Source organism: Coregonus lavaretus (genome assembly GCF_964263955.1).
Source record: "Coregonus lavaretus genome assembly, chromosome: 19".
Classification (NCBI taxonomy): Eukaryota; Metazoa; Chordata; class Actinopteri; order Salmoniformes; family Salmonidae; genus Coregonus; species Coregonus lavaretus.
Window position 1 is genome coordinate 13,447,158 of NC_140006.1, and position 20,096 is coordinate 13,467,253.

General features: G+C 44.6%; 2 protein-coding genes across 2 annotated transcripts; one reads left to right on the plus strand and one right to left on the minus strand.

Annotated features, from left to right (window-relative positions):
* Positions 1–270: 270 nt before the first annotated feature.
* mcm6 (minichromosome maintenance complex component 6) lies at positions 271–9,622 on the minus strand. The gene is made up of 18 exons (XM_084183170.1): positions 9,428–9,622; positions 7,958–8,104; positions 7,031–7,141; positions 6,834–6,921; positions 6,528–6,689; positions 6,272–6,437; positions 6,043–6,188; positions 5,734–5,884; positions 5,447–5,588; positions 3,498–3,639; positions 3,288–3,395; positions 3,053–3,208; positions 2,816–2,944; positions 1,973–2,137; positions 1,617–1,737; positions 1,289–1,522; positions 1,066–1,205; positions 271–929 (listed from the first exon to the last, which is right to left on the minus strand). Exons 1-18 carry the CDS (start codon positions 9,523–9,525, stop codon positions 825–827), a joined length of 2,511 nt encoding a protein of 836 aa, XP_084039296.1. The 5' UTR covers positions 9,526–9,622; the 3' UTR covers positions 271–824.
* Positions 9,623–16,542: 6,920 nt separating this feature from the next.
* Positions 16,543–17,937, plus strand: LOC311146351 (C-X-C chemokine receptor type 4-like). Its single transcript, XM_084182839.1, has 2 exons — positions 16,543–16,602; positions 16,786–17,937. The coding sequence occupies exons 1-2, from the start codon at positions 16,588–16,590 to the stop codon at positions 17,890–17,892; spliced, it is 1,122 nt and encodes a 373-aa protein (XP_084038965.1). The 5' UTR covers positions 16,543–16,587; the 3' UTR covers positions 17,893–17,937.
* The last annotated feature ends 2,159 nt before the right edge of the window (positions 17,938–20,096 follow it).

Consider the following 20,096-nt stretch of genomic DNA (forward strand, 5'->3'; position numbering starts at 1 on the left):
TTGGTAAATGTTTACTGCAGGGTTGTCAAACTCATTTCGACCCGGGGGCTGCATTCCGTCTTTAACGACGTCCAGAGGGCCATACTGAAAATGTGTTACATTTCCTCGCTGTAAAAATGTGCTCAAAATAGTCCTCTATTCATCCTTCTGGGAATTTTCAATGCTCCCCGACTGTCTTGCTTTCATTTGGGTGAATATTAGCGAGCTGGACACTCAAGAAACGATATGAATGTAGGTCCATAATAATTTATACAGTTTCGATTTGGTTTTAGTCATTTTAAAGTATATTGCGTTAGTTTTCCCTGAAACATCACTGGCCACAGGGAGGGCATTAACAGCACCACACATTTGATTATTCTTCGTTTTTTGGGGAAGCATTTTTCCACATGCTACAACAGTTATTTCTATTTTTTATACAAAAAATATGCATCATAAGCTAGACTTTTAATTTGTGTGTATTATTTTATACATATATACATTTAACATAGGAAGTAAAACCACACTAGACAGAGGATTAACATCATGTTAACTGAGGAGACCCACAAACAGCCATATGCCAGTTAATGCTCTGGAGAAATCAGAGCAACATATTTACATTATTCACCTGTCTACAATAATACAAATAAAAGGTTTAAAACAGGCCAGAGTCGATAAAAACTCTATAAAGCAGGAATAAAATTAAACATGACAAAAGTTGAGAATGTAATTACACTGACCAACATTCAATAAAAACAGTCTTGAATTGGGAGTCCAACGTAAAAGCCACAGAAAGAGAGAGGCGATTGGCTAGGGAGGGAGTTGACCACCAGACTCATGAGATGAGTCTAGTCCTCCAGAGTGTAGTTGGGGTTGACGACCAGAACTTCTTCCTGTGCCTCTGTCTCTGACCCTTTCAGCCCCCCCTGAGACAGCTCTATCAGGATATGATCCTAGAGATGGAGAGAGAGAAGAAAAACGAGAGAGTTAGTGAAGATGTCTGTTCGACATAAGGCTTGTAAAGGTGTTATTACTCTGACTCAATGGTGCAATGGGTATGTGTGTGTGTGTGTGTGTGTGTGTACTTACGTAGTGCACCAGTCGGTGTAGGACTTTCTCTATCAGGCTCTTCTTGTTGATGAGTTCCTCTTCTGAGTCAATCTCTGACTCCATCTCCTTCAGATACCAGTTGATTACTGCAGTCTTCTTCAACTCCTCTTCCTCCTCAGCTGCACACACAGGTAAACAGTTAACCACTGCATAACACACTGTCCACATGTAGAATGTGTGTGTGTGTGTTTGTGTGCCTTACCCTCTTCGGCCCTGCGGAGATGCAGCACCAGCAGGTTGGAGATGCGGCGGTACTCTGGGAAGGTCAGACGCAGGGATGGCTTGGAGCTGCTGTCAGAGTGGGCGTTCACAACGTTGGTGTGTTCGTTAACTCCGTTGGTGTGGCTGTTAGTTCCGTTGGAGTGGCTGTTCATTCCATCAACGTGCCCGTTCACCTGGCCATTTCCTCCATTCACTCCGTCAGGAACGTCATGACCTGCAGAGAGGACAGAGAGGTTTCAGTACATGTAAATATCTGGAGTAAAGCTGCAGTAGTACTATTTGTTGTGTGGTTGTGTGTGAGTATGTACCGTTCTCGCCCTCCTCTTCCTCCATCTCCTGGTCCTGTTCCAGATTGATGTCTGGTGTCTCCACTCTGATGATGGACTTATTCAGCAGGCGGAATGCCTCCTTCACGTGCTTAGGCTGGACCTGCAGGGAACAACAAATAACACACACTTTATGACAGAACACCCTAAACACTTTATTAGCACACAATCTATGACAAACCAACAGAGCAAACTTGATCAATCCTTCAGGACAGAACCAAACTCGAAACACAGGTTTTGGGAGCAGAAAGCAGTTGTGCGAGCATTGTGCGTATAAGTTATGTGTACGTTGGGTATTAGTTGTGTGTACGTTAAGTATAAGTTGTGTGACCTCTAACCTCATCACAGCAGTGCATGCGGGCCATGCCCTCAGAGAGGCGGATCATGCTCTCCAGCTGCCGCACTGTGATTCGCCAGGCTGACTTGGCCACGCCCCCAGAGCCGTCGCGCTGACGCAGCCGTTTGTACTGCTCCACGATGAACTCCTCTGACTCACCAGAGATCTATGCAAAAACACAAATTAACCCACATTAGTACTGCTCCATTGGAATTGGGCATAAGCCTTATCTATCACGGCACAGAAACACAGACATTGGATATGTTTACATGCATTCAATAATACGATTATTGTGAATACTCAGATTAATATAATACTTCAATTAAAACATTTACATGCTTTGCAAGAAGAAGGACGCATCTGAAATCAGGCTACATTTTCAGAACTCACTTCACTGGCGCAAATGAGAGGCTCGCGCTAGCACATGCGCAGATCCAATACACCGCTGGAACTCCGATTAAGGTGATTACATGTCCTAATATTTCAAAAGATTGCTTAAAAATCTAGGTGTTTTAATCAGCGTATGCTTACTTCAATTATGACCGGACGCCGATTAAAGGGAAAATCAAAAACAGTGGGTCTTTTTTTCATTCGTTCACAGTTGATACAGTCCCAAAATGTCGTCAGCAGTCATGTTTTCAAGATATTGGACATTCAAGAAGCAAAGTGTCATCAGCATGATGATGAAAAATGCATCATATGATAATCAGAGTAAGGTGTTTACATGACTAATGCCATACTCGGCCTATTGCCATAATCAGTTTAGTATCAAATGATTAGTGTGCATGTAAATGTACTCAGTGTGACAGTGTGACAATCCTTGAAGCACACACATTTCACTTACCTTGGGTTTGAACTGTCGGGCGAAGAGCAGGTATCGTCTGATCTCATCCAGAGAGTAGAGTCTGTTAACTGAATTCTCAATGCGAGAGTGCAGGTCCACGATACGCCTGGCTATGGCATAGTCTGTCACCTACACACACACACATATATTTCCATTAGTAATTATACACACACACACACACACACCATTTGACACATACACACACACAAATGTTCCCTCTTACACACAAACACACACCTCATTGCAGTCGTCCACAAGGATGAAGAAGAGGTCGAAGCGGCTCATGATGGGAGCGGACAGGTTGACGTTCTGTTTCAGACTCTTGCTGCGGTCGTAGCGACCACCGACTGGGTTAGCAGCCGCCAGGATGGACGTACGGGCATTCAGAGTGGCCTGGAGGAGAGGGACGGAGGTCAGAGGGAGCGTGTGTGTGTGTTCAATTCTACTTTAGTGAGTGTGTGTGAGGGTCTACCTTGACTCCAGCTTTAGTGATGGAGATGGTCTGTTGCTCCATGGCCTCATGGATGGCCACTTGGTCCCTCGTCTCCATCTTGTCAAACTCATCGATACAACACACACCCTGTCGACAAAGAGACGCACATCCCACTTTAAGCACAAAACACAAACTGAAATACAAAACACACACACACCCCATCCTCAGCTCACACACACACACACTCACGTTGTCAGCGAGCATGAGAGCTCCGGCCTCGATGACGAACTCATGTGACTCCTCGTCTCGAACCACGGCTGCTGTTAAACCAGCTGCACTGCTGGCCTTCCCACTGGTATACACAGCCCTGGGACTGAACTCCTCCACATGCCTAAGAGAGAGGGGATAGTGGGTAAGGGGATAGGCCTGCGAGTGTACGTGTATAGTGTGGGTAGAAGGGGATGTGGAGGTGGTTTTGTGTGAGGGTTAGACAGGTATTGTAAAAGTGAATAGGGGTGTAGTGTGTAAGTACAGTTTACATACACTTAGGTTGGAGTCATTAAAACTCGTTTTTCAACCACTCCACAAATGTCTTGTTAACAAAATATAGTTTTGGCAAGTCGGTTAGGACATCTACTTTGTGCATGACACAAGTCATTTTTCCAACAATTGTTTACAGACAGATTATTTCACTTATAATTCACTGTATCACAATTCCAGTGGGTCAGAAGTTTACATACACTAAGTTGACTGTGCCTTTAAACAGCTTGGCAAATTCCAGAAAATGATGTCATGGCTTCAGAAGCATCTGATAGGCTAATTGACATCATTTGAGTCAATTGGAGGTGTACCTCTGGATGTATTTCAAGGCCAACCTTCAAACTCAGTGCCTCTTTGCCTGACATCATGGGAAAATCAGCCAAGACCTCAGAAAAAATGTTGTAGACCTCCACAAGTCTGGTTCATCCTTGGGAGCAATTTCCAAACGCCTGAAGGTACCACGTTCATCTGTACAAACAACAGTACACAAGTATAAACACCATTGGACCACGCAGCCGTCATACCACTCAGGAAGGAGACGCATTCTGTCTCCTAGAGATGAACGTACTTTGGTGCGAAAAGTGCAAATCAATCCCAGAATAAACAAGTCCTATATATCGACATAACCTGAAAGGCCGCTCAGCAAGGAAGAAGCCACTGCTCCAAAACCGCCATAAAAAAGCCAGACTACGGTTTGCAACTGCACATGGGGACAAAGATCGTACTTTTTGGAGAAATGTCCTCTGGTCTGATGAAACAAAAATAGAACTGTTTGGCCATAATGACCATCGTTATGTTTAGAGGAAAAAGGGAGACCTTGCTAGCCGAAGAACGCCATCCCAACCGTGAAGCACGGGGGTGGCAGCATCATGATGTGGGGGTGCTTTGCTGCAGGAGGGACTGGTGCACTTCACAAAATAGATGGCATCATGAGGAAGGAAAATTATGTGGATATATTGAAGCAACATCTCAAGACATCAGTCAGGAAGTTAAAGCTTGGTCGCAAATGGGTCTTCCAAATGGACATTGACCCCAAGCATACTTCCAAAGTTGTGGCAAAATGGCTTAAGGACAACAAAGTCAAGGTATTGGAATGGCCATCACAAATCCCTGACCTCAATCCTATAGAAAATGTGTGGGCAGAACTGAAAAAGCGTGTGCGAGCAAGGAGTCCGACAAACCTGACTCAGTTACACCAGCTCTGTCAGGAGGAATGGGACAAAAATCACTCAACTTATTATGGGAAGCTTGTGGAAGGCTACCCGAAACATTTGACCCAAGTTAAACAATTTAAAGGCAATGCTACCAAATACTAATTGAGTGTATGTAAACTTCTGACCCACTGGGAATGGGATGAAAGAAATAAAAGCTGAAATAAATCATTCTCTCTACTATTATTCTGACATTTCACATTCTTAAAATAAAGTGGTGATCCTAACTGACCTAAAACAGGGAATTTTTACTAGGATTAAATGTCAGGAATTGTGAAAAACTGAGTTTAAATGTATTTGGCTAAGGTGTAGGTAAACCTCCGACTTCAACTGTATGTCGTTGTGTAAGTGTGTAGGCTATAGGGTGGAGGGATTTTTGACAGAGGAGTCTCCTACATGTAAGTAGGTAATGTGGAGTGTATAGTGTGTAAGTGTATAGGGTCTTACTTGAGGAACTGGCTCTTGGCGGTAGAGGGGTCTCCTACGATGCAGACGTTTACATCTCCTCTGAGAGATGTTCCCTCCATGGTGGTCTTAGGAACACCCCCGAACAACATCAACAGGATACCGCGCTTCACCTCGTCATTACCTACACACACAAACACACATTTTACACACACACACACACACACACACACGTTATACATTTATTACACACACACATTATACAGATACACACACACACAGAATACCACATGCAAAGGCTGTGTTTGTAGTAATAGTGTAGTACTGACCGTGTATGGTGGGAAAGAGGCTGGTGCCGAGGTTGTGGTAGAGGTTCTTGTCTTGGCTCATCTCAAACACCTTTTCCCACTCCTGAACTGACATCTGGCTCTTGATGCTCTCCGCTGTCTGATCCTCATCACGCAGCTCCTTCCCTCCAAACTATACACACGATTACAACTCCCTTCAAACAAATGTCGTACATGCATGCATAATATGTATACTAGTTACCTGAGGTAGTGTGTATGTGGGTGTGTGTCTCCAGTATTGGATGAGCATCTGTTTGTGTGTGTCTCGAGGTTTGAGTGAGCGTGTCGTACCCTAGGGTTGGTAGGAGCCACATGGCAGGCGAGGAAGGCCAGTCTGTAGGACAGCTCTCTGACTCCCAGGGCTTTAAGACCGCGAAGACCCTCGTTCTCATAACCCTGTCTCCCTCCTACACGGGAACTGGTCTCCGCCCGCACACCTAGAAAGAGAGAGAGAGTGAGAGATGGGAAATGTGTCATGCCAGTGTGTGAACTGTGTACGTCTATCAGCGTGTGTACATACCTGCGGTGCTGAGCTGGGAGACGTCGGGCACCACTATGAGTGAGCCAGTGATGTCACAGCGGTCTCCGGCCTGGGCCGTCTCTACAGCCTCAGCCCTCAGAATCACCTCTAGGGAGCGCGGGATGGACCCTCTGGGCAGCTCTGCCTGGGTCTCCTGGATACGTACCTACACACAGCGGTTAAGACACGAGCGTAAGACACACAGAAGTGTCAGAACAGACAACAAACACAATCACACACACGCGTGCCATCCTACCTTCTGGAAGTCAATGAATTTGGAGCGGTGTGTGTCGAGGTGGAAGCGAGCGCGGTTGCTGCAGACGGGGTTCCTGCAGACGGTGGGCGGGGCATACTTGAACTGCTGGGGCACGTCCGGACACACCCCCTGGCAGTCCAGACACAGGAATGTCCCACTCACCTGAAGGACACAGAACAGAGAGGATCAGACACAGATGTCACACAGCTAAAGATTGTTCAGGAATCATATCTGCACTGGGGCCGTCATTAACTATCCTCAATACTAATTAGCTCTATACTAGGGTATACGGTGTGTGCAACTCACCAGTTCTGGGTGTACAGGGTGTGTCCTCACCACCTGAGCACTGATGCGCACCAGAGAACCAATTCGCAGGGAGGACAGCTCACGGATCCTATACACAAAACAAGGACTGTTAGATCACACACAAAACATCTTACACAACAGAACCTGTCAGAACACTATTTGTGTGACTTGTAACTTCTGTCAGGTATGTGTCTTACTTGTGTCTGGTGGGCAGGTCCTGGATGGCCAAATAGAACTCCTTATTCACAGGGACATTCCCATGATCCCTAGCAAAGTTCCTCACCGCACGACAGAGGAAGGGATATACTCTGGAGAGAAGGAGAGATAGAAGGAGAAACAAAAGGAGAAAGAGTTTGTTAGCTGGACAGAGTAATGTTAAGATCATCAATAACACGAGCTAACACTCAAAGTTCTAGGAAGGTTCTAAGTGCTCTGTTAAGCTCGATTCAGATACACATTAGCCGACAAAAGGAAAGACGAGACAAAACTAGCCAGTTTTAGAATTTTGTGTTGTAGAACAGCTGACTAAAGATGGGGCATTAAGATAAAAAAGACAGGTGGTTGAGACCGTTTACGGTGTCTCTTTACAATGACGTGATACAACTTTGATACAAAATTGCCACATGTTGTAGCAAGGTGTTGTAGCAAACAAGTATCATTAAATGCATGCACCAGAAACAGGGCATACTTTGTGACTTGTCAGATAAATATCTGCAAGCTAGCGTAGCTCAACTGCAGCAAAATAGCTAGCTAGCTGTCTGCTTGGCTACACACAGAACGTCAGCGCACTGTTCTTTGATTGGCTAAACGGATCCATCTCATCACAAGTCATGAGATAAGATGTTGAATCTTGGAAACTTCCGCAGCCGACATGAAACGTTCTAAAACTAGACCGTTCAGATCAAGCAAACTTTGTTCTAAAACTGCATAAAACCGTCTCGTCTCCTCTCAGCTGTTGTATCTGAACTGAGCTTTAGAGTTTGGGAAGGTCTTATGAAGGTCTATGACCGAAATGTCACACAGTTTTTTATGGATTTAAAATAAATGCCTTTTTTATGGATAGAGTGTCTCGCCTCTTCTGATAGGTTTAGAGAAGGAAAATCTGATCCTAGATCTGTAACTACCTGTAGAACTCCTCCTGGATGGTGGTTGCCAGTTCCTGGTTAAATCCTTCCAGATCAGTGAAGGAGACCAGCAGAGTGTTTCTCTCAGGCCTGATCAGCTCCTCAGCATCATGGACATACTTCACCTCACCGTCTGATGTCTGGTACCTACACACACACACACAAATACAACAAATATAAGAGTGGCGCCGGAGAAGATGGCTGCCGTTTTACAGCCCTCTAACAAATTGTACTATTATGTGTTTTTCCCCCACCCCACCCCATCTTTTATGCTGCTGCTACTCTGTTTATTATTTATGCATAGTCACTTTAACTCTACCCACATGTACATATTACCTCAATTACCTTGATTAGCCGGTGCCCCCGCACATTGACTCTGTACCGGTACCCCCCTGTATATAGCCTCCCTACTGCTATTTTATTTTACTGCTGCTCTTTAATAATTTGCTTTTATTTTTTTACTTACCACTTTTTTTATTTTACTTTTTCTTTAAAAAACTGCATTATTGGATAAGGGCTTGTAAGTAAGCATTTCACTGTAATGTCTAAACCTGTTGTATTCGGCGCATGTGGCAAATAAAATTTGATTTTAGTTGTATTAATCGTATGTCTCCCATTTCCATGTATATCTGATGTATAAGGTTATTAGAGGACTCCTATGAGGCTAGACTGACTATGTGCACATCTTGACCAACTTCAAGGCGCTTGTTAGCTTGCTAAGTTTGAACAGCCCCCCCCCCATGACATTTACATTTTAGTCATTTAGCAGACGCTCTTATCCAGAGTGACTTACAGTTTAGTGAGTGCATACATTTTTTTTCTTCATATTGGCCCCCCCGTGGGGATCGAACCCCCAACCTGGCGCTGAGCTACACGGGGCTTCAAACTGTTCACACCCCTTTTGTTGGTGGAGAGAATCTTCCTGTTTTAAAGCTACTTTTCTTGCAATTCTATACATTTTGCCATGTCTAATGTGTATTAATGTGATTTTTGAGTGACTAAAAAATTACAACAATATCTATGGGCTAAAAAAACTAAATTTAAAAACGTTAGCTGACATGGGCTAGTTGATTTGGACATTTCTGTTATAAATAGCTATCTTAGGTATGCAATGACTAACATGACATGAGGAACTGATGATGCACTAAATTACCCAATTTCGATATTGCACCTTGTGCATTCTACTATTACAACTTTTAAGAGTAAGTTTAAAGCCGGACTGAGTTCCCTAAAAAAATAGAAACACACATATATGTCTGAATATTATTCTATTTAATATATATAATATAATGTATATATAGTTTGGGAACCACTGCTGTAGCACACTGATTAATATAGTAAATCTAGACATAACATTGTTGTCTCTCTATGTTAAAGTTTTGCTAGCTATCCAATAGCTATTAGCTAGCTATAAGCTACCAGTTAGCTAACGTTAAGTACCAAGAAGAACAATAACATAATGTCGCTCACTCTTCTAAGAAAGCCTGGAAAAGCTTCTGGCATTTCTCTGCCAACTCGTCTTTCACCATCTGTCCCGCATTCTCCTGAGTCGGCTGTGCAAGATCCATCTTTTCACTGGATTAGTACTGAAATATAAAATTGTTTCTAAAATCTCTTCAGTCTCCTCTTAACTAATGTTACCACGCACGCTGGAGAAGAGAAAGTGCACTTTTCGCGCGAAAACCAGGACCATGTGACGTTTGGGGCGACACAGTTGACCAATCCCATCGTTGTATCTTGACACCATGTAAAAGCCTGAAAGATTCTAGCCAATCAAATTTGGTACGCAAATATGAACAACCCCATTTCCTCTTGTAGGAGCAACATTGCATGAAAAAAAAGCGCTTACCGGTTGAAGCTACTTCCAGAGTGATGGTGGGGTGCAGTTCTGCAGTTTCTCCACTGGAGGAAGCTGTTGAACTGATAGAGCAGGTTCTCAAGTGCAGCATTACTATATTTGCGTGTGTTGTAAAAGCTGTCTGGTTTCGTGGTCTTCCACAGGGGAAGGACAAGGACCATAGCTTGTCAGTCCTCCCTGGCAAAGTGCCTTCCTCTCTCATCTCTCCTCTATAGAATACACAGTAGTCGACTCTTATCTGAACAAAGGACAGGTGAGAGCAACATGGAGATTGCTTATCACCTGCCATTCACCTGTCCAGCTTTTTCACATTAGTGCACTGAGTGCAGGTAAAGCAGAGTAGACAATGAGCCACTTTGGACTGTTGGGATGTACCTCTTGTTTTGTCTCCCTTACCTACAGTTGAAGTCAGAAGTTTACATACACCTGAGCCAAATACATTTAAACTCAGTTTTTCACAATTCATGACATTTAATCCTAGTAAAAATTCCCTCTCTTAGGTCAGTTAGGATCACCACTTTATTTTAAGAATGTGAAATGTCAGAATAATAGTAGAGAGAATGATTTATTTCAGCTTTTATTTCTTTCATCACATTCCCAGTGGGTCAGAAGTTTACATACACTCAGTTAGTATTTGGTAGCATTGCCTTTAAATTGTTTAACTTGGGTCAAACGTTTCAGGTAGCCTTCCACAAGCTTCCCACAATAAGTTGGGTGAATTTTGGCCCATTCCTCCTGACAGAGCTGGTGTAACGGAGACAGGTTTGTAGGCCTCCTTGCTCGCACATGCTTTTTCAGTTCTGCCCACAAATGTTCAATAAGATTGAGGTCAGAGCTTTGTGATGGCCACTCCAATACCTTGACTTTGTTGTCCTTAAGCCATTTTGCCACAACTTTGGAAATATGCTTGGGGTCATTGTCCATTTGGAAGACCCATTTACGACCAAGCTTTAACTTCCTGACTCATGTCTTGAGATGTTGCTTCAATATATCCACATAATTTTCCTTCCTCATGATGCCATCTATTTTGTGAAGTGCACCAGTCCCTCCTGCAGCAAAGCACCCCCACATCATGATGCTGCCACCCCTGTGCTTCACGGTTGGAATGGTGTTCTTCGGCTTGCAAGCTGCTCCCTTTTTCCTCCAAACAGTTCTATTTGTGTTTCATCAGACCAGAGGACATTTCTCCAAAAAGTACGATCTTTGTCCCCATGTGCAGTTGCAAATGTAGTCTGTCATTTTTATGGCGGTTTTGGAGCAGTGGCTTCTTCCTTGCTGAGCGGCCTTTCAGGTTATGTCGATATAGGACTCGTTTTACTGTGGATATAGATACCTTTGTACCTGTTTCCTCCAGCATCTTCACAAGGTCCTTTGCTGTTGTTCTGGGATTGATTTGCACTTTTCGCACCAAAGTACGTTCATCTCTAGGAGACAGAACGCGTCTCCTTCCTGAGCGGTATGACGGCTGCGTGGTCCCATGGTGTTTATACTTGCGTACTATTGTTTGTACAGATTAATGTGGTGCCTTCAGGCGTTTGGAAATTGCTCCCAAGGATGAACCCGACATGGCTGATTTCTTTTGATTTTCCCATGATGTCAAGCAAAGAGGCACTGAGTTTGAAGGTAGGCCTTGAAATACATCCACAGGTATACCTCCAATTGACTAAAATGATGTCAATTAGCCTATCAGAAGCTTCGAAAGCCATGACATTGTTTTCTGGAATTTTCCAAGCTGTTTAAAGGCACAGCCAACTTAGTGTATGTAAACTTCTGACCCACTGGAATTGTGATACAGTGAATTATAATTGAAATAATCTGTCTGTAAACAATTGTTGGAAAAATTACTTGTGTTATGCACAAAGTAGATGTCCTAACCGACTTGCCAAAACTATAGTTTGTTAACAAGACATTTGTGGAGTGGTTGTAAAACGAGTTTGAGTGACTCCAACCTAAGTGTATGTAAACTTCAGACTTCAACTGTACACTGATCTGAAACACAGGACTGGTGATAAGCAATATGGTGGATGCCTACCAGGTGTTTGTTTGTATATGTAGCACATGGGGATGTGTGAAACGTACTCCTCAGACTGAAGTGTCCCCACTTGCACCAGCAAATAGCTAGTGTTTCGTGTGGCGCCAACTGGTAAGATGCTCCAGGAGGGTGGTCACATGTGCTATCAAGGCAGAGGTTCTGGGTTCAAACCTCGTGTGACCTGAATCAGGATGAAGTGGTACTTGCCAAGCAAGCAGTGTAATGTCCTTTAAATATGCGTTCACATGTCCAGTTTTTTCACACCAGAGCAGATAAAGGAGAATAAGCCCCTTTATACTGTTAAAGGAATAGTTTGGGATTTTGGCAATGAGGCCCTTTATCTATACTAAACAAAAATATAAACGCAACATGTAAAGTGTTTCATGAGCTGAAATAAAAGATCCCAGAAATTTTCCATACTCACATAAAGCTGATTTCTCTCAAATTTGGGGTACACATTTGTTTACATCCCTCTTAGTGAGCATTTCTCATTTGACAAGGTAATCCATCCACCTGGCAAGTGTGGCATGTCAAGAAGCTGATTAAACAGCATGATCATTACACAGGTGCACTTTGTGCTGGGGACAATAAAATGTGAAGTTTAATCACACAACACAATGCCACAGATGTCTCAAGTTTTGAAGGAGTGTGCAATTGGCATGCTGACTGCAGGAATGTCCACCAGAGATGTTGACAGAGAACTGAATGTTAATTTCTCTACCATAAGCCGCCTCCAACGTCGTTTTAGAGAATTTTGCAGTACGTCCAACCGGCCTCACAACCGCAGACCACGTGTAACCATTCCAGCCCAGGACCTCCACAGTTGGCTTCTTCATCTGCGGGATTGTCTGAGACCAGCCACCCGGACAGCTGATGAAACAGTGGGTTTGCACAACCAAAGAATTTCTGCACAATCTGTGTGCTCGTCGTCCTCACCAGGGTCTTGACCTGACTGCAGTTCGGCGTCATGGCTGACTTCAGAGGGCAAATGCTCACCTTTGGCCACTGGCACGTGTGGTCTTCACGGATGAATCCCGGTTTCAACTGTACCGGGCAGATGGCAGACAGCATGTATGGCGTCGTATGGGCGAGCGGTTTGCTGATGTCAACGTTGTGAACAGAGTGCCCCATGGTGGCGGTGGGGTTATGGTATGAGCAGGCATAAGCTATGGACAATGAATACAATTGTATTTGATCAATTCTAGCAATTTGAATGCACAGAGATACCGGGACGAGATCCTGAGGTCCATTGTCGTGCCATTCATCCGCCGCCATCACCTCATGTTTCAGCATGATAATGGACGGCCCCATGTTGCAAGGATCTGTACACAATTCCTGGAAGCTGAAAATGTCCCAGTTCTTCCATGGCCCGCGTACTCACCAGACACCTATTGAGCATGTTTGAGATGCTCTGGATAAACATGTACGACAGTGTGTTCCAGTTCCCGCCAATATCCAGCAACTTCGCACAGCCATTGAAGAGGAGTGGGACAACATTCCACAGGCCACAATCAACAGCCTGATCAACTGTATGCGAAGGAGATGTGTCACGCTGCAAGAGGCAAATGGTCACACCAGATACTGACAGGTTTTCTGATCCATGCCCCTACCTTAGGTATCTGTGACCAACAAATGCATACCTGTATTCCCAGTCATGTGAAATCCATAGATTAGGGCCTAATTTATTTATTTAAATTGACTGATTTCCTTATATGAAATGCAACTCAGTAAAATCTTTGAAAGTGTTGCATGTTGCATTTGTATTATTCAGTGTACTTCCCCAGAGTCAGATGAACGTGTGGATACTATTTTTATGCTTCTGCGTTCAGTATGAGCTTCATTGCCAAAATTATGTACTATCCCTTTAAGATGAAGCCCATCTCGGTCCGAATTTCCCAGGATTGTTCAGAGTCTCACCAACAGGAAACTCCGTCTGTCGCGCATTGACAGATACGTTGACGTTCTGTAGGCAGTAAGCTAATACACACACACACACACACACACCACACACACACCATTAAGCGTTCAGACCATCACTATAGTGGTACTGCGGAGTAGAAGGAGAGAGGAGACTAGAGGAGAGAGGAGACGAGTGATGAGATAAATGAGGGATAAAATTGAGGGCATTTGTGCCTGTTTCAACATTGGTAGACATATCTTTACAGGTGTGTGTATGCGTGTATGTGTCTGCCTGTGCACAGGAGTGTCTGTTTGTGAGAGATCTTTCCAGCTGTTTGCTTTTCCTAAATAGAGAGGGAGGAAGTCCTTCCTGTTATGAATACTCTATGACTAGAGGAGAATAATGTGTGTGTGTGTGTCACCAAACCCCTGACACATTAGCAGCTGCATGGGTTTGGGAAGTGGTACGTTTTGGATGTGGGGTATGCCTAATGCATCTGTGTGTGTGTGACCGTGCGTAGAAGCGTGTGTATATGTGGATGTGGCTGAGGGGTGACTGATTCGGGAATGGGTTCTTGTTAAGGAGTGTTGATTTGTCTTCTCCTCTCTTCTCTCTGTTTCCTTCGCTCTTCCCCCTCCTCTTCCTCCCTCTCTCTGTCAGGAAGCTCTGTTTTAATGCTGGGAAGGGCAGTCAAATTCTAGCTTCTGTTTCTCCCGCTTCCTTGTGTGTATGGGAAGTGCTTGAGAGGCCCTGGGAAAATTGACTCTGCTCGTCACCCACGACCCACCCTCCCAAATAACCTACTTGGCTCTAAGTTCAAACGTCTCAGCTGGCCAGCAGCAGCAGCAATACGACGAGTTCCCTACCTATTGTTTCCTACTGTGTTTCTTCTACCTTCATTTTACACCAACATTCTACTTATGTGCAGAAATACTATTTTCTTGCTCCTCTGTTCTGATGTGTGTGTGTGTGTGTGTGTGTGTGTGTGTCTGTCTCGGGTGGTCTGTAAAACAGCTGAAGGTATGGAGCTAACCCAGCTGGTCACCAGCGCTGTCGTTGGAACAGGCTCCATGGTAACTGTTCGACCAGAAACACCTGTTCGCCTGTGTGTGTGTGTGTGTGTGTGTGTTTAACTGCATTTAACTGTTTATGCCCTATACTGTAAGTGTTGTAGGCCTACAGGAGTCCTTGCTGTGGTAGTGTTCATAGTTGTGTTATAAGGCCTGATAACAATCCAAATACCGTATTTTCATTTCAATCTTTTGGAGTGGGTGCAAAGTGGAGCCCTAAGTACAGGAGGTCTTTAATTAGGCCTCTGCGGATGGGAGGAGAGGGAGAGACAGTGTGGGTGATGAAATGGAGAGGAGAGAGGTACAGAGAGCGAGAGAAAGGGAAGAAAGGAAAGAGGGATGATGGTGTGGAAGAGTAGAGAGAGAAGGAGAGAGGGGGTACAGATGTGGGATCTTAATTTGATCACTCTTGTTGATAAAAATGTTCTTGCACAGCAGGAAATGAAAACTTGTAGTGTATTCAAGATTTAAAAATGCTTCTAAAGTTCCATTTTAAAAACGTCAGACTTGATTTGCCCTAACGTAAAATGTATCAACCCCTACAAAAAATAACCATGAATTATAATCTACATAATAATTCACATTCCTGTTGCTGAAGGATTATTTTCCTACTGTAGCAAAACTGGCTCAAAAGTATCTTACATCTGTATAAGGGTGTGAGAGTGTGGTAAGTGCGCGGTGACACCTTTGTCAGTGTTGTCTGGGTCTATGTCTGCACAGGATGTGCCTCACCTATTACAAACATAAACACACTTCGACCCCTCCCATGCTGTGGTTATACTGAGAACCCAGAATGCGCAATTGCACCATGCGCCTCCCGATCTAGCGCCAATCTGTAGTTGAGCATGTGGAGTATGGACTAGCGCACCAAGAGGCGACACGGTTATAACACACACACACACTGTTCATTTGTGGTCAAATAACTTGTGGGAGACCATGGTATTTAACAGAACGGAGAACGGGAGGAAACACTATCTGATCTGAGAATAATAGCACACACACACACAATAATAAACATATCATATCAGATGACGCAAGTCAGAGAATTCTCTCACACACCTGTGCACCTCTGAGAGGAGCAAAAACGTATTCAGGAGCCACTCATGCAGGACTGTTCTGATTCAGCTCTGTGTAATTTGTAAGTCGCTCTGGATGAGAGCGTCTACTAAATGACGTAAATGTAAATGTAAAATGTAAAAGGGACAAAGTGGCGCAACCACAAACTCGCTCTCCCGCTCTCTCAATTTATCTCACACACACAGCAGCTGTGCCCCCATACATACATACACACTACAGCTGGGCAGTGAGAATGCCTTTATAACGTTTCCCCTCTCCTTTATTGTTTGACTGTCAATAGACAACAACAGCATTATATCATCATGCCATTGCCAACAATATTATTCTCACAGATTTGATGTTAGGGGCCTAAACTGTAAACAAAGGCACACACACACACACACACACACACACACACACACACACACACACACACACACACACACACACACACACACACACTCTATATCCTGCGATAGAGCCACTTTCAGCACCTGACACCACAAAAAAAACACAAAAAAACAGTTAAAGCGTTTCAGCAGGACACAGATGTGTGTGTGTGTGTGTGTGTGTGTTGGGGCGGAGCAAGGGAGGGAGAGGGGTAGCCTCAGCTATTTAACCTCACCGGGTTCAGAACTTTACTCCACTTGGAGAAGAGAAAGACAGAAGTGGCAAGAGAGAACAGAGAGAGAGACAAATATAGCTGTCTCCATCATGACCTACTACAACGTATGGTTTCATTCAGCATTTTGGCCTTGTTAACAAAAATGTTATGGGACTTTATATGGCTGTCAGCATTTATCTCAGTTATCATGTTAATCACTAATCAGATTGTAGAATCGGTTCTTAAAATTTTGCACATGGTATTTTTTAAGTTGACTCAATTATCCTTCTCTCTCCCTCTCTCTGTAGCACTTTGTGATACAAGAATCGGATTATGACTACAATGACACGAGTTACGGTTTTGGTTCTGGCTTGGGCGATTTCGGCGCTGGATTTGAGGAGCCGTGTGACCGTGAGCTGCTGAGCCCCAGCGTGCAGCGTATCTTCATCCCGGTGGTGTACGGTTTCATCTTCACCCTAGGGATCACCGGGAATGGCCTGGTGGTGTTTGTACTGGGCTGCCAGCGGAAGGCCCGGCTCAGCCTAACGGACCGCTACCGGCTGCACCTCTCCGCCGCCGACTTGCTCTTCATGCTGGCGCTGCCCTTCTGGTCTGTGGACGCAGCGCTAGGGGACTGGCGCTTCGGAGCAGTCACTTGTGTGGGTGTGCACGTCATCTACACCGTGAACCTGTATGGCAGCGTGCTGATCCTGGCCTTCATCAGTCTGGACCGCTACCTGGCTGTGGTCAAAGCCACTGACACCAGCACCACACACATCCGGCAGCTGCTAGCTCGCAGGTATGTGTACGCTGGCGCCTGGCTGCCTGCTGGTCTCCTCGCCATCCCAGACATGGTGTTCGCTCGGACCCAGGAGGCAGGAGAAGGGGAGATGGTGTGTGCAAGGCTCTATCCGCCAGAGAACGCCCCACTGTGGGTGTCCCTGTTTCAACTCCAGATGGTGCTGGTGGGGCTGGTGGTGCCGGGGCTGGTGCTACTGGTGTGTTACTGTGTGATCGTGTCCAGGCTGACCCGCGGCCCTCTGGGAGGACAGAGGCAGAAGAGGAGGGCGGTGCGGACCACTGTGGCTTTGGTTCTCTGTTTCTTCCTCTGCTGGCTGCCGTACTGCATTGGCATTGCAGTGGATGCTCTCCTCCGCTTGGAGCTGATCCCTCGGGGCTGTACGTTGGAGTCAGGCCTTGGGGTGTGGTTAGCGGTGTCTGAGCCAATGGCGTACGCCCATTGCTGCTTGAACCCGCTGCTCTATGCCTTCCTGGGAGTGGGTTTCAAGAGTTCTGCTCGCCGCGCCCTCACACTTACACGCATGTCCAGCCTGAAGATTCTCCCGCGTAGACAAACAGGCGCCATGACGTCCACAACGACAGAGTCAGAGTCATCTAGTCTGCACTCCAGCTAACAAAGACAATAGGCTATAGCCTAATAATGTGTGTGTGTGTGTGTGTGTGTGAGAGAGAGAGAGAGAGTAAGGAGAAGTCTGCTGGTCAGTTCTTTCTAATGTCTTGAGATTTTTTTGTAAATATATTTTGTTTTGCTACCATTCGCTGTTGTTATGGTATGTATGTATGTATGAATGTATGCATGAATGTATGCTTTTTTAAAACTTCTAAACATGTTTGTAATAAAATGTACAAAAACATTATTCATCTTCACTTTGTTCTGTCATTGAGTGGTGTTACGGTGTGTGTGTATGTTGTATCTTCACGCTCTTGAAAGTGAAACGGGTAAATACCCATGGTGCAGTTTACATTTGACATTTTAGTCATTTAGCAGACGCTCTTATCCAGAGCGACTTACAGTTAGTGAGTGCATACATTATTTTGATTTCTTTCTCATACTGGCCCCCCGTGGGAATCGAACCCACAACCCTGGCGTTGCAAGCGCTATGCTCTACCAACTGAGCTACACGAGACTACGTGGCTATCAGTATGGGGCTATCAGTTGGCCATTCAAGCGCACTTAAAACATCCTGCTGTGTGTGTGGGCAGGGGGACGGACATTAATTGTTTCTCCAGATGTTGTTATGGAAACTGTATACCCCCCCACCCACACAGGTAAGGGGCTTTTCGTTTTTCGCATGTGTGGTTTTTGGGCTATTTGTGTGTGTTTGTGAGATGATGGGTATGCCTCATATCACGTTATTATCATCATGGCATTGCTGCCCCCTTACCCACACACACACATTCACATTGAAAATGAAAATAGCCGATGTTTCAGACCATAGCCACGGGAAGTAGGGTTGCTGAGGGTGTTATAGCACCCGATGATAAATAAATAAATAAAAATCACAAAGAAATTGGTGCACTAGGCCTTTATTACTTCTGTATGAGCAGAGTGTAGCAAAATACTTGTCACCCCAAAACATCTTCTGGCGGCCATGTTTCAGACGTGTGACACTGGACCAGGTGTGTGTGATTCACAACAGACGAGGAGGAATTTGCATCTTAACAACAGACAAATATTCCTGTGTGTGTGTGTAAAGGGCAGCGGTTCCCAAACTAGGGGTCCCTAATATGAAAATGGGGTTGCGGGAGAATTTCCAAAATCCTAGTAAAAAGAAATATACAGGTGTATACTGTATATATATATATACACCACCAGTCAAATGTTTGGACACACCTACTCCTTCAAGGGTTTTTCTTTATTTTTACTATTTTTTACATTGTAGAATAATAGTGAAGACATCAAAACTATGAAATAACACATATGGAATCATGTAGTAACCAAAAAAGTGTTCAACAAATCAAAATATATGATATATTTGAGATTCTTCAAATACCCTCCCTTTGCCTTGAGGACAGCTTTGCACACTCTTGGCATTCTCTCAAACAATGTGTGGGGAGGCAGAGGCTCAAAAACTCACATCAATACCTTTGTCAGATAACATTGTGAAACTAAGAATTGATGCTATAGCTGGCAATCAGGAGGAAACTCTGACTGCACGACTCAAAATACCCACCACATGCTCTCCAAATGGACGTTAGCTGTGAGGCCCGAGATGCCCATGCATTGACTTTTGTTCGCTACATGTTGGGGGATGCTATTCACGAGGACATATTGTTCTGTCTCAGGGATGTTCAGTGTGCTGCGTGGCTATATTGACAAAAAACTGATTCCATGGGATCGAATGGTGGGCTTTTGCACAGATGGGGCTCCATCTATCACGGGACGGCAGGCAGGCCTCTGCACTCTAGTTATGTGTCTCCCTCTGCCATATGGACGGATTGTATGATACACCCACTGAGCTATAATGAATACACCGAGAGCTACTGGCAGCAAAAGAGCTACGTGCAGAACTCGGCGATTCGCAGCAGGTAACTTTGATTGTAAACTACATTGTGCACGCCTGTTCGTAAAACTATGTGGAGATATGGGATCAGAGCATAACAATGTTCTATTTCACACCGAAGCTTGGTGTTTTTTGAGTGGGAGTGTTGGAAAGAGTTTTTGAATTGAGAGCGGAAATGTTGTCATTTGCAATGGATGTAAAAAACAGACTTTGTTGACTTTCTGTGTAATGAAAAGAAAATGTGTATTCTTGCCTATGTAACAGACATATTCGGAAAACTGAACAAACTGAACGCAAGCATGCAGGGGCAATAC